Source organism: Mercenaria mercenaria, chromosome 1, assembly GCF_021730395.1.
Source record: "Mercenaria mercenaria strain notata chromosome 1, MADL_Memer_1, whole genome shotgun sequence".
NCBI classification, from domain to species: domain Eukaryota; kingdom Metazoa; phylum Mollusca; class Bivalvia; order Venerida; family Veneridae; genus Mercenaria; species Mercenaria mercenaria.
The window spans coordinates 20,299,771-20,315,374 of NC_069361.1; the positions used below are offsets into that span (position 1 = coordinate 20,299,771).

General features: G+C 34.4%; 1 protein-coding gene across 1 annotated transcript; it reads right to left on the reverse strand.

Annotated features, from left to right (window-relative positions):
• Positions 1-1,299: 1,299 nt before the first annotated feature.
• On the reverse strand, positions 1,300-10,839 carry LOC128556424 (uncharacterized). The gene is made up of 5 exons (XM_053541587.1): positions 10,432-10,839; positions 5,944-5,990; positions 4,832-4,903; positions 4,414-4,496; positions 1,300-4,130 (listed from the first exon to the last, which is right to left on the reverse strand). The coding sequence occupies exons 1-5, from the start codon at positions 10,462-10,464 to the stop codon at positions 3,835-3,837; spliced, it is 531 nt and encodes a 176-aa protein (XP_053397562.1). The 5' UTR covers positions 10,465-10,839; the 3' UTR covers positions 1,300-3,834.
• Positions 10,840-15,604: the final 4,765 nt, after the last annotated feature.

Consider the following 15,604-nt stretch of genomic DNA (forward strand, 5'->3'; position numbering starts at 1 on the left):
AAAATTAGACAAGGTCAAATCTGACACTAAAGGTCCAAGATGAGGGCTTTCAAAAATCTCGCCATTATGGAAAAACTTGCTGGAACAAGTTGGGGAGTAAATGCAAAGATCCTCTGCAATTCTACACAGGCAACGTACGTCCCGAAGCAGAGTACGCATCAACCTTATTGGTACCTGCTTCCAAAACCAGTAAAGATAAACTGGACAAAGTTAAATTTCAGGTCTGAGGATAAACCCGGGGCAATGAAAACAACTCCAATAAAAATTTTCTGTTGGCCAACCCTCTAATGACTGTTGGCCAAATTTTCTTTCTGTCGATCATCAAATACACACCATTAAAGATGAATGTTCATTTTTTAAAACATGCCAGTAATACTTGTTCAATGCAGAGTAAGAATAATATTTTGACACACACAATGATGAAAAGAGGGTGTTCTTTGTTGTGATTGCCATTGTAGAATATGTGTTGATACTAATAATTGTAAAATCTAAACTAGATGTTTCACATAATCCTCTCCTAGAAAACATTATATATGAACAGATGATGTATATTTATCTGTTTCAAGCACTGTTCCTTATTTTCCTAAGGCAATTTGATAAAGTAAAACTTCTGTGTTATCATTTTTAAAACTCGTAAACACAAACTAATCGGAACTTTTGGTTTCGGTAAATATATTAAGATCACATACAGTCACGGGAAACCGGTAAAGTAAAAATAAAGAAGGCTCACTGTGGGTCTAAAATAATACATTAAACATAAGGTTGCTATAATTATTTTTTTTCCAAGTAGCTTAAGCTTGACGTCGAAATTGATGTATTATGTTGGGAACTCGGATTCTACACCATCTCATTTTCAAAGTTCAATCTGTTTTGTTTATTCAAATCAGAACATGTTCGCTACATTCTAATATGCTTTTCTCTGTCAAAACACATTACAATGACAATGCCGTCACGTTAACGTGCGATGACGTCAAAGATTTTGATGCGACCAAGAAAAAACGCTTCTGTATTTTATCTAGTGTTTGAGATTAAGGGATATTAGAATCGAAATAATTTATAGCACAAGCGTGTTTTAACACTTTTTACACACTCGGTAGGTAATAAGTCGTTCAAATAATTTCACTCTGGCTGCGCTCTCGTGAAATTATTACGCCCGACACGATGCATACATAGTGTTAAAGCACGCTTTTGCTATGAATTATTTCTTAAATTAAATCACGGATGTTGTGTAAGCTTTGTCAAGCTTTACAAACGGTTTACATAGCAGAGTAAACAAAAAGTAGAACAAAACAACCAAAATAAGATAAGATGAGATTTATTCGTGAATAAAAATTAATGGTAATCACAAAAATATCACAGGTAGTTAATTATCACAAAGGTCACATAGTTGCTGATACAAATATTGTCACATAAAAAGGGATCAATCTAGTTAAAAGCTTTATATGTTTAGAGACATGTATATGACACAGGATAACCCATTACTGTTTTTCAACTTATTTCCAGTTGGGTCCTTTAATATAAAATAATACAACTTCTGATTTCTGAAATTTTATAGCGTTTTTATTCAAAACTGTTTCAATAAAGTACGACTAAATCTCCTTTATATGTCTCACTATATATAAAGATTGTGTACTTACCGAAACTTAATTTAACCAGGTAGATGATTACCTGTCTTTCCTAGAATTTTGCAACAGTACAAAAAAAAATGAAAATAACGTTATGCGTAATGTCATTTACAAACATGCAGTCCCTAGTGATTAGTACGTTTGTATGCAATATTATTCTGTTAAACCTAGTATAATTACGCCTGTATTATAGTCAGCAGGGGGGTATGACGTGTCGAATATTTATTAGAGGATTGAGAGAAACTGACATACTGTTAAAAAACGGCTGTTTAAACGTCTGATTCAGTATTAACATAACCAGTGCTCCTGGATTCTGTACCATTACAAACTTGTTTTCTACAAGTAACTGCAAAGGTAACCCAAAACAGACAAACAAATCATAAGATGAGTATGTAGGCCGAGAGCCTTTGTGTACTTTAAATTTCTTTTTACTGCGGTCCGCGTAACTTGAATTCTATAAGAACTATAAATGTTTATTATCATAAGATTAATAAGTAGGCCAAGAACAATAGCTCTCTATTGAATTTGTCAGCATTATAGACCATTTTGACTTAGAAAATCAGTACTTATTGGTTGTTTGTTGTTTCAGTTCACTTTCTTGAATACCTACTCTAGCTTTGAAACAAATTTATTAATTAAGATGAGTGAGAAGGCCAAGAACCATAGCTCTTTTCTTGCATATTTTCCAGCACTTGCAGACAAGCGATGACACCCGCAGGTGGTGCTCTTGTTCATTTATCTATCTATCTATATGTTGAATAGAGTGACATAATAAGGTTGATCTGCATGAAATTTTGAATGATTAGTTTCTTAGAATAATGCGTACAGAAAATATTATGCGGAGTCTTTTAAGAATACTTCCTTATATCTTTATATATATATCTTTTTAGATCCAACATATTAGAATAGTAATGTTTTGCTTTTTGAACACTTTCTGACACATAACAGCAAATGATGAATCTGTATTGATATCACTCAAAACAGTATTTTCATTATTTCACAACTGGTCTGACCCTTAAGAGTTCTCTTCATTACTATCTAAAACAGGGTACTTATGTTATAGCGTTTTCGTTTGTAATTTGCTAAATGATCACACAACACATACAAAATCATTTAACTAAATTCTAATATCTTAAAGAATGATAAAGTTAATATGTTTTCTGTGATGCATCATTTATCTTTCAAAACCAACATTTGTCGGCGTATACTACAAACACATGACATCTCAAAGACTAATGAATAAATAACAAGCTGGACTAATTGTCAAGTTTTAAACTTATGACGTAACACATCCTGACTTTCTATCGGATTTTTAAATTCTGTCTTCCACCCAAATGCCTGGTCATAAATCTAATATATAATACATTACATATATATCAAATGAGTGTAAACGAAACAACTCAGAATGTTCAGAATGTAGCTGACATTTCTTATGTCACATACTATAAATTAGATATACTGTACATGTTTAATATTTTTTTTTGTTTTTCAACCCTGAAAAAAAAACTAGACCATTTAGTAATACATACTCTTCTTGACAAATCATATTTTACCTCAGTTCAGTCCTAGTCATAATCGCGCTAGATAACCTACCACCTATGCTTTATGTAAAATGGAACTTATTTAAAAGATTGACCCTTTTAAATGTATTTGATATCTCGTGTAAAACGTTGTCAGTACTGATGAAATGTGATGATGAATAGTTTCAGTCAAAGGCACTCGCTGTAAAACTAGCTCAAAAAGTTCCCAGATTAAAGCTGTGTCTAATTTGAATTTTGAAATGCAAATATATCATAAAAACCGACAGGCAAAGACACACTAAATGATTTCAACAAGATTGTGTCAAAATAAGGGTAAATGACATGCAAAACAAAGAACTTGAAAACTGTATGAATCCGCTATTTTGCAACTATCATTTTTAGCTGGGGATTTAGCTATGTAACGTTTATATACCCGAATAACATCTAAGTTCGAGATGCGTCATTCAAACAAAGGTATTGAAATGAAGAGTGTCTTATTTTATCATACATATGGTCAAAATGTTGAAAAAGACGAACAACACAACACTGAATGAATATGGAAGAACAATAATTATAAAGTTTAGTACAACATTTTTACATATAAAACAAGAGAAAAGCACTTGTACAAACTTGTAGCACTGCATAATGTAAACGTTTCAACAGAAAAATATGTCACACACTAGTAATTTTTATTCATGCATGGAACTTTCGGAAGTCACACTCACGGGTTTCCCATCCCAGTGGGAATCATGAAGCAGTGGTTGCTGATCATGGGAACTAGCAATGCATTTCTCTATTTTGCTGCTTGGTAGTTTGAACAGCGATTCTGTGAACGAGATGCTCGAGAAGTTCCTTGGTAAAACAAAGGTCTTGGTACTCTTACCCTTCCCAAAATCGTCAACTTGAATGGTCACAACACACTCCTTAGGGTTTTGATTTGCTGAAAGCATGTTGCTCACGCGTTGCTGTTGCGAACCAAGGATTTCTGAGGAGGTATAAAACCATTTATTACAACAATGAAATTATACATGACGTTGGTAGAAGCGGAAGTAAGATCTAACAAAGACATATTCAATCGCAATGCAATCGCTTTGTAATCGTTACATACTGTTCAATGTATTACTAGATAATAAAGCCCGGTTTCGGTCAATGTACATAATCATCATTATATTGATTTGACGTTTCAAAATATCAGTGAACATGGGAAGTATTTGAGGTAAATCAATTACAAACCATGGAATAAATCTGTTTTGTAAAAGCACACGTACCTCTGTTCCTTTTACGTCCATGCATGATATACCAGCAGGCTCCACTGATAACAAGTACCAAAAGAAGTAGTGCTGCTCCACCCCTGAAATACGTTTTTGATTAATATTTCACTAAGTTCAAGACAAAGCGGGTGACATCAGCTATTCTGTCACAATCATATAGCAAACATTTTCTTATTTGTTCTAGCTTTCTAAACGAAATGTTTCTCATAGACAGTAATTTTTTTTCGACTCTTATTCAAACAGATAGAATATTGAAAACTACAATTAGCTATTAATCATTAGATTTCCTATTGCCTAGTTATTCTATTTTTTCTCATATTCATAGTTAGTTTGTAAAAAAGGAAGTTTCTGTTTTTAAGAAATCTTTGCAAAATTTAAGAACCACACTTTGTCGAAAATAAATACACAGACATACCAGAAGAGATATGTATCCAAGTTTTCATTGTCGCAACACCGCGACTCACAACACCTCTGTATGGCATTACATCTGAAATAATTCACGTGTACACTATCTAAATATAATTTTAGTACAATTTATATACATGTAAAATAAAGCTTTCACGGGTTTCTATACTGCGCATGACATCCATTTAATACCCCAGTCACGGCGCGGATAGCTACGTCTAGCCATAGACAGAAACGTAGTAATCCGTATCGATCCGTACCTGAGCCGTAAGGATACGGATTACTACTTTATGGTACGGCTCAAGTACGGATCGATACGGATAACTACGTTTCTATCAGTAGCTAGACGTAGCTTTCCGCACCGTATGTGTGACTGAGCGTTCTTTTTCAGGATACCCGCCATTTTTAATAAGAAATGTTTCTTCGAATATTTTTTTCTAACAAAAGGTGTGCCAAACATTAATGCTAAATAGTTGAAATATGGCTAATAATGTACCATTTCACCAAATAAATACCATTTAACCAAATATATTCTACTTTTTGCGAACAAAAATAGTTTCACCCTTATTTTTGGCTGATATTTAAGATTTACAATGGAGTAGGGGTATGTAATTTCAAATATCTATTAAAGTAGATGAGGTTTGGTTTTGATATTTTGAAAATCTTAATGTCAAAATTTGTTTAATCTAAATACGTTTATACGTTTATTTCCGTTGAAAATAAAGTGGGTGGGGTAATTAGTCAACATGATAAAAGGAAAGAGATTTGTTAGTGACAATTATGCTTATATCATATAAACATCACCTTGCATTCATATTAACCTGAAAGGCCCGAAATCACTATCACATTAAAGTGGGATAATATAGTTACGTTTTATAAAGTACCACCTTTTTTTAAATTTCACAAAAATTCAGAAATGTTTAAACAGTGGGTGAAGAAAATTAACACGAGTTCGGTGACCTATGTTTTTCTTCTTTTGTCTGTCTTGTAAACTAATGTTCTTTAAGCTCACGGAGTATGAAAACATTCATGAAGTTAGAAATAATTCGATCCTACATCCTTAAGAATAAACATTTTGACGCCAATAAATGTGTAAACTGAAAAGTCTATTTATATACTTACTGGAATTGTTTTTCTGTGTAACCATCTAATTGATAGGTACATGTTATCTGCAATATAAATAGCTGTTATAATAATCAACGTATTCACAAAAAAGGTTGACAAAAACAGTGTTTTTATTTCAATAGAAAGGTAACAAAATATAACTTGCAAAATAGTTTGATATACATGTAATTTAATTTAATTCAATGATGCTTAGAATGGACAGGGGTTTAAAATATTTCAGAACTAGCGGTGCTTTTGAGAACAGCGCATGTCTCCCACAACAGCCTAATCATCTGAATAGTAAGTCTGTATTTGTATACTGTTTGTGGCCTATTGGTATTCACATGTTGAAGTAACCGGTGACAATGCTGTGTCGGTGTACAATGCTGTTCGGCGGTAGCGGAGGGGAGTAACCGTCTACAATGCTGCGCCGGTAGTTGTTGGTAATTATGTTCAAGGGCCATAATTCCGAAGTGCCTGGACCGATTTGGCTAGTTATCGAATTTGGCCGAGTCAGACATATTATGTTCAAGTTTGGTGGAGATCGGATGCGAAATGTTCAACTTAGAGTGCGGACAAGCTTTGTGCCAAACACACAAACACACACACACACACACACACACAGAGAGAGAGAGAGAGAGAGAGAGAGAGAGAGAGAGAGAGAGTAGTGGGGATTCAAAATATTTATTACGTTTTATCAAAATTGACAAAAATACAATAGCTTAATTTATATTTCCAGGTTTCATGTTCACCGCCGTTCGAATACATCTGCGGATGTCTCTAAATTGCTTTTTGCACTTTTAGCATGTGTAAATTTTGAGTTCTGCTCAATCCGGGGCTAGAGGGCGTGGACGGTAGCATGCATTTCCACTACCGTCCATGAACAGGTTCAATCAAACCGAGCCTGCAACATTTTCGTTTTTGTCGTGTTGAGCGACCTGTGAAGTTTCCACTTTCTTTTCTCTATTAAATCAGGAACACAGTATAGTAAAGATTAATAAGAAATAAAATTAAAACTGAAGTATATTTTGATAAATTTATATTAAATGTAAAAACGTTTTACAAACAAAGACAAATATCAAACAAGTAATAACATGTACTAAAAACGCAGCCTCCACAAAACGAACCCCACAGCACGTAGACGTGCACACACACACACACACACACACACACATACACACATACACACACACGCGCGCCAACACACACACACACACACGCACGCACACGCACACGCACACAGGACAAAACGATGGAACAAACAAAGGAACACAGTAGGGCACCGCCTTGGAACGGTCAGTGGCAAAAACAGCACTAGGGAGCTTAAACCGGTTTATGGTGCGCACCCAACCTCACTCTTTGCCCCACCATTTTCCGAAGATAAGGGACAGTGTAAATAAAAGTAATCCCCGCCAGGTGAATCTCTAATGAAATCTGGAAAGTAGATCCCTCGGAAGCACCGAGAACAAGGAAAACTGTGAAAATTGCAGACTCAGGTTGATTGAGTCTGTTCATGAGCAGAAATGGAAAATGCAAGACTGCCCACGCCCCCTAGCACAGGCTTAAGCAGTATTCAATCTTCAAATCTGAATAAGTTGAAATCAATGATCCCGAAGGACCAGAAAATATAACAACACTGAGATGAAGTCGGGGCGAGTTTTTCGGCCGCCACACAGCACTTAACACCCGCTGTTGTGAAGTAAATAAAATCTGGAAAGTAGATCCCTAACACACGTAATGGAAACAAAAAAGGTATGGCATGTAAAACACAAAAATGCCCTTGCATAAATATATGAAAAGCAAACCTTAAGAACCAAAAACGTATGTACTCAATGTCTTTTTAGAAGATAGAGCAACAAGAGAAACACCCTTAATGGCCCGACGAAACAGGCCAGAGGAACAGATATCAAAACAGTGTAGTCCTGGTAGGATTTAAGAACTGCTTATCATAGAGTCCCCCTCTTCCGTCAGACACAATCAAAGAGGGAAGCGTAGTGTCCAACTGTAACCGGGTTGAACACTAAACATGCGGTTTGTCTCAAAAATAGCTAAAAATTGTCTGCAAATGATTTTACCAAATACAGTTGGAAAATTAACATGACCCAAGATCTCACGAAGTTTGTAAACCACATCCCCAATAAAAAGCGTTTAGAAATACTTTCTTGCAGAAGTGTCTATAATTTACTATTGAATTATAAAACTAAATCAGAATTACGATAGTAAAATTTAGCAAAATATTTACGCAATTTGTAATGCCCGTAGCCTTGCTGAAGAAGTTTATTTGTAATATATTGATTGCGTTCATTGAAATCCTTGACATGACTAAACGCTCTAGCAAATTAAATTAATTGGGAATATATATACTAAACCTACATATGATATGCCAGTCTGAACTTTGTATTCTTTAAAACTAATGGAATTACAGTCTTAAAGCTAGTTTATAAATTCACTTTATGTTCATTACAAGGGTGATTAGGTATCAAATTTGAGGTGTTCTTGAACATTTTATTTTGACTGTTTCATTTTTAATGTCAAATTATTTCTTAAATATAAACATGTTTTAGCAAATCATATGGAAAATCCTTTAGCCAAGCATTTCATTGATTTTACATTGATAACACAGATGGCTCTGTTATCTCAGCGGAATAAAAAATCTTATTAAATAAATTATTGACTTTAAAAGACTGGTTTGGAATCCTTCAGTATAACGTTTAAATCGCAAGAAGCAAGGAAAACAATAGCTCTGGAAACACGTAATATTCCTTTGATGCATTAAGTCACTATGCACTGAACGTTTGACATACCGATCTTAAATAAAAAATATGGGTCTTTTACCAGTCCTATGAGCTATTTTGACCTTGTCTGCTCCAGGTTAGCAGCTTCATTTATGATTTGAATTTAATCAAATTTGCACAAGACTTGTGTCACCATAAGATTTTGGTTCCTTTCCTGAACCGGCCAGATCCCATGATGGGTTCCAGAGTTATGGCCCCTGAAAAGGTCAAAATTAGCTGTTTTGACCTTGTCTGCACAATAGCAGTTTTATTTATAATTTGATTTTAACCAAACTTGCACACAACTTGTATCTACATTTGTCCTACTAAACCCTATAACAAAAAAGTCATTTACTGGCCACATGCAATAATCCTGTCAAGTTTGACAACTGTCCACCAAAACGTTCTTCAATTATCGATCGGACTTTTGACCTACTAATCCCACAACAACCGGAATCATCTACCGGCCACATGCAATTATATGGTGTTTTACGATTGTAGGTCAAAGCGTTCTTCGGTAACCGATCGGAAACCGATTTACAGCTAAAGATCACAATGACCTTGACCTTTTACCTAATGACGCTAATAATGGTAGTCACTAATGACTACAGGCAATTATCCTGTAGGCTGAAACATTCTTCAGTTATCGATTGGAAATTAAATCAGTTTTCAACTTGAAGGTTGTGTTAACCTTGACCTTTGAGCAACCGAACCATATGTGATTCATCTGCCGCTCACATCCTATCTGTCTACCAGTTGTGAGGTTTCTTCGCAAGAGTGTTCTTCAGTTATAAATCAGAAACTACAGGGACGGAGAGAAAAACGCACGGTCAGATTAATATCTACCACCATGTACCAAGGGAGGCATAAATTCATGCTGCAAGCGGAAATCAGACTAAGATGAAAAAAATAAAATGAGATTCAGTCGGTAATATCGTTAAAATTATTGGGTGTATTTTCATTTCAGGCTGATAATACTTAAAATATAAACGTTTCATACCCACAAAAATGCAGAGCAAAATATAAACTTAAGTTTGATCAAGAGTACCAGTAGAGCGTTGTTGTTGGCAATACTGCATAGTCACAAGAAACATAGATTGCGACATTTATAATGTTATTTACTACATTCGTCTCAAAACATATTGATGACATTATGTATGACGGCATCGACGCAGATGTGCTACATCCGCCGACATATATTTAAAAAAGGACGAACGCACGGGAGGTACAACCACATTCAAAGAACGTTGTCATCCATACAGCAACTATTTACTAAAGTTATGATATCAAAGATACTCTGCAGACTATGCATTATTATTATATAACGTTTCATTAAAACGTCTTTGAAATGTAATTATTTTATCACGAAAATACACTCTAAATTAAATGCATTCATTATAGGCACAATTAGCTTTGTCTTTAGTTTCACATTGTTTACTATTTGAACCAGCTGGACTGAGCAAAGTCTGCCTCTCACAAAGTATACGTAAAATCCCTCTATTGGATATTCCTAATGGTTAAACTTTTGTGTAAACACCCACACTTAGTATGGACTAAAATATGTAATTAGAAACTGCATACTAGTTTGTGTATCACTCGAACCAGTAAACATTTTTTCCAAGTGGTCAGTTAAATACAATTTTTACGATACTAAGAGTTTTAGTTTTTTCTTTCAAATGAAAGCAAAAAGAACTAAATTGGTAGTAAAAGGGAAGATAAACAGAGTAAATACCTTTGGTGCTCCGGGACTGTTGATCTTGTCCATTTTGTAGTTACACGTAATTACGTTTTGAAATGATGTGATGATTATGTCAAATATATTTTCCTTTTTCACTAGTATATTTACCAGTAATACACACGCCAAGGAAACATAAAGTATTTGTTTTCAAAAGCTGACCAGTAGAACTCATTGTCTTTGAAATAGTGCTGTTGTTGAGGATCAGATTTATGTTCCATTGTTTTGTGTTTAAAACATATAAAATAAAAATTATGACAAAATCAAAGACAATGTAGCGTCAAAATGTTAAGTTTTCAACAAACTCCTTTCCTTTTAAATAAGTTTTTATTTTGTCACTGTATAATGTTACATCCACGCAGTATCTAATTTTAAACTACAACAAACAAATCCGGCTTATGCAATTTTCTTTTTTATCTAGATTTAGTAAACTCGGGGAAACCAATACATAGTTCGATATTGATCTGTATGTATCGTTTTACTGACAGAGATCGTGTTTCGTGTTTATTTAAACTATAATGAATCATATAACTGTACCTTTCAAACATAATAATTATTCATTAATTAGTACAATAACACATTTTTTCAGCAATTATGCAATTGTGGTATCAAAAATCAATTGATTCAAAAATGTTTAAAACACATTTATGCAACAAAATAAATATTATCAGGTACATGTGCTAAGGTGGATGGTTGGTACAACACTTGATCGGTCTATCCAGAGGACCTGGGTTGTTTGATTCTCCGCTGACACAATGGACTTTCTAAATTACTGATAATAATATTTCTCACTTAAACAGAACAGTACTGGTTATAATCCCTGGTGTCCAGGAAATCGTGTAGGGGTGTTCTACACCAGGAAGATAAGGAAACAGGCTGACAATCAAAATAAAAAAGAGACTAGGCTATTTCAAGTGGAATTCTATTACAAAATAATTGAAAGGACTCCAAGGTCCTTAAGGACCAGAAAATATAAAACACTGAATCCAAGTTTTCATAGCTGCCACACTGCACTTATACACTGCTGTTGTTTTTTGTAATTAAAGGTGTTAAAAGATCCTTTGGAAGCATAGAATGCAACCAAGCAGACTCAGCTTGATTTAGTCTAATCGTGACAGGTAATGGAAAGTGCAACACCTCTCATGCCCCCTAGCCGTACAAGAATTGATGACCCTTCTCAACGACGAAATAAATTAATAAGATAGCTTGTATTGTACGACGATGAAATTCGAGTCTAAATTGACATTTAGTAAGATCTTGTTATGTTACTGAACAGAATGTGTGTAAATTCAGTACTAATGATACTGTGTCTTCTACGTTTGACAGCATGTGTAAATAACCACAGCCCACGTCAAGACTTGAACATTTGAATTCAAATACTACGTCAGATTTGTTTGAAATCGTATAATGTTATAAACATATAGAGTATCTTTTTATCAAATGATCTGCTGCACATGAGACTGGTTCTTGCGTAAATCAAAGTTCCCATCTCAGTGTCAATGCACTCTTTGATGAGAAAATAAAGTAAGGTAAGTCACTTTTAAGACGCAGCACCTTTGAACAGCAGTCCCAATCAGTTTATAAATTCTATTTAAGTATAAAGTGTTTAAGTTAAGCTGTAACCTCTTTAAAGACTGGAAAATTCTTTTTTCTGTATCATATTACCTCATTTCATTGTCAAGGTACTCGTTGTCGCAACTAAAACGGGTTGACTGGTATTTTTGTATTCCAGTTGAACGTTCGAAAATTTCTTATATGTGCTTCGTTGACAGTCGAAATTTACAGTCTTGAAACGTTCTTTCCACCTGTGTCTTATACTTGATGGACATGTGTTTAAATCCTTCTGTCACATTTCCTTGTGTACTCAACTACTACAGTTTTCAAATGAAACATGGTAAACATAACTAACATGAAGTTGGCAGTACGGTTTTCAGGACTTAATATCAAATATTATTTCTTGGCCGTTTCATGGACTTTATCTAAACATTGTGTTCTCCTCTCTTACAACTCAATCTACTTCAAACTTGGTTTAAAACATCAATCATAAAGTGGACATACGTATAATATCAGGATAATTTAATTTTAATAAAACAAAAATTAGGTACGCATCATTAACATCGGGTGGAATTGCGCCTATTATCAGTAGTTTTATATTCAATTTTGTGCAAGCTCATCTTTAAGACTTTTGATATAATTCTATCACGCTTTCAAGCTATTCATATTGCATGTGTTTACAATGTTGACCTCATTTTTATGTGTTGTGAAACATTTGACTATTTTGGATGCCGAGCTCAACTTTTAAGTTTGAATTTTGAATCTGCTCAACAAAGGATATTATCACAATATCAAGCCAGCTCGACAAACAGCCTAATGTCAATCTAGATTGATATAAATAACCGACAATAAAATTGATTACACGTTTAAGAATGTCGTAAATGTCGATATACAGAAGGTTTTGTGGGCTTTTTTAATCTCGGCTAGCTTGTTATACGAAACTGATATTAAAGCCAATTTAAGCTTACACCAAAATAAAATAAAATAATGCACTGCTTCAATCGAGAATCGATCCGACTTTAACTCATCCCATAAGATTTGAAAAGAACAACAGGGAAGGAGACATATATTTTTTAATTCGAAAGTAAACATCTCATTCGGTATATCTCATATTACCGTAGAAGGGTCGATTCCGTATCATTTTAAAGCAGCAGGCCTCCAGAAAATATTTTAAAAATTCCAATTCAAGAAAAAAAAGATGACCGCGTCGGGAATCGAACCCTGGACCGCCGCGGCAATAAAAACATTTTCCCTAGTCGTAACCAATGGCGCTATAGCTGAAGTAGAAAATAATGACTTCAAAATACAGATATTTATAATCGAGACAGTTTACATGGAGTGAAAGCGTGACAAAGGCTTTTCGATTTTCATCGTAAAAAGTAGTAAAAACAGCAAACTCTCATGTGTTTAACATAAAGTTTGTCAGTAATTAAGTTAAAGCATTTATTTCAAGATATCTAAAAAATATTTTCATATTAAATATTATATATTTTTTTTGTTGTCGAACGATCTGTAGGCATGCCGCTTAAAAGGTAGGTTTTGGAATAAAAACAACACTGCCCATATTTCTACTGATGTGCAAGACGTTGCGGTTCGGACAAGTTATGTGGACGCTTATTAGGCACAAGGAAAAGGCGTATTCTTCCAAAAACGCCGAAGTCAGACGCTCTATGCATGTGCCGGAAGGGCACAGTTTTAATTCAATAGCAAATATCTCATTCGGTATTTCGCATGTTACCGTAGAAGGATCGATTCCGTATCATTTTAGAAGTAGATTTTGAAATAAAAACAACACTGCCCATATTAGTACAGATGTGCAAGACGTTGCGGTTCGGACAAGTCATGTTGTCATTGACATTTATTAGTCACAAGGAAAAGGCGTATTCTTCCAAAAAATCCGTGTCAGACGCTCTATGCATGTGCCGAAGGGCTCAGTTTCTAATTCGATAGTATTTATCTCATTCGATATATCGCATGTTACGGTAGAGGGATCGATCCCGATTTTCGTTGCTTCGCGACAAAAATCTGTAGGATCGATTCCCTATTATACAACATTTACTACATGATGTAATTGTGGTGACATTGCAACTCGTATTATTGCAAACTATATATAGAAACGCTGGTGTAATCTGAGACTTCCTAGACATTTTATGCTGCAGTGGGCTTTCAGCATTTACGAGTGACAATTGCCCATATTTAACCAAGGTTTACATCCTAAAATTGGATTTTTGGTAAATTATTTATACAAGATTAACGAGCCGCTTGAAGAAGAATAGTATGTTAAACTACTTTGTAGATTTATTTCAATGAGAGAGGTTATATTTATCTGCGTGTCATGCAAACAAACATTCTTTGATTATATGAAAGTTGTGCGTCATTTTGTTTACACTAGAAATTAGAGAAAGACAGCGTGTGTACAAATAATATTTAAAGACGGTAATTGAAAAGAAGAGAAACCTGTATTAAAAGCATGAGATACATTTGAGAAATATTATAATAGGGCGGCTTTGCAAAACATAACAAAATACAAATCTAAACGAAGACTGTCACCAGTCACCTTGTAATGAATTGTCGCTAAGTTACGGCACGTATCTTTTGCAGGGCTTTGCATTGCAAAACAGGATATTGAAAAAAAATTGACGCTTTTATTTAAAGTAGAAAAGGTTATTGAGTTAGTTATATGAAATAGCTTGTTTTATCTTCTTATCAGACCATCAAGTTAATTATAGCCATTAAATGAAAAGCTGACAGTTCTTAAGGTCTATAATAAGATACTTGTGAGCCCAAGTGTAGTTTTGGTTGTTTTGCATGTGCAGGAGAACAATGTTTGTTATATAACAGTTTAATCTGTGAACATCAGTCCCTGTCAAAGTCGAAAGTCTGGTTTTAAGAAAATTCTGGTTTTAAGTTTAACCACAGACATTTCACGGGTGTTACATTATTTTTATTATTCTGATTTAAGAAGGCAGAGTTTTTCAATACCTTATACAGTTTCACAAAACCATGAAATGTATAATATTGAAAATAAATACTTGAGCCGCAATATGAGAAAGCCAGCATGGTGCCCATGTGACCAGCGCCTGCGCATCCACGCAGTCTGGTCAGGATCCATGCTGTTCGCTTACGTTTCCTTGCAATAGGCTTTGAAAGCGAACAGCATGGATCCTGACCAGACTGCGTTGATCCATGCTGGTCGCAAATGCACTGTGTTGTTTCTTTTTCATTGTACGGCTCATTTTGTATTTTCTAACGTCTTATTCGGTCAATTCAGTATATCCTGTGGTATGAAATTATCAGCTAATTGCATTCCTATTCATGTTATATTTAAAACGAAATATTAATAATTACATGGTATTATTGACTCTTAATGTATAAAACAGTCTATTCTTTCCAAATGGATATAATATTTCACTGAAAAAAAATGTTTACATTTTTTCATCGGCCAGGGAAAATGGATTAGAGTTTCTGGTATTCAGAGTAGGCTACCGCCCCACTTTTGGAGGAATTAAACAATATCTTTTATTAGTTAAGACTCTTATTTAACATTCTCAATCTTGTTACATACGCTATCTAGTTTGGTAGATAAACAATAAAAACGAACAACTGTAATAATTGA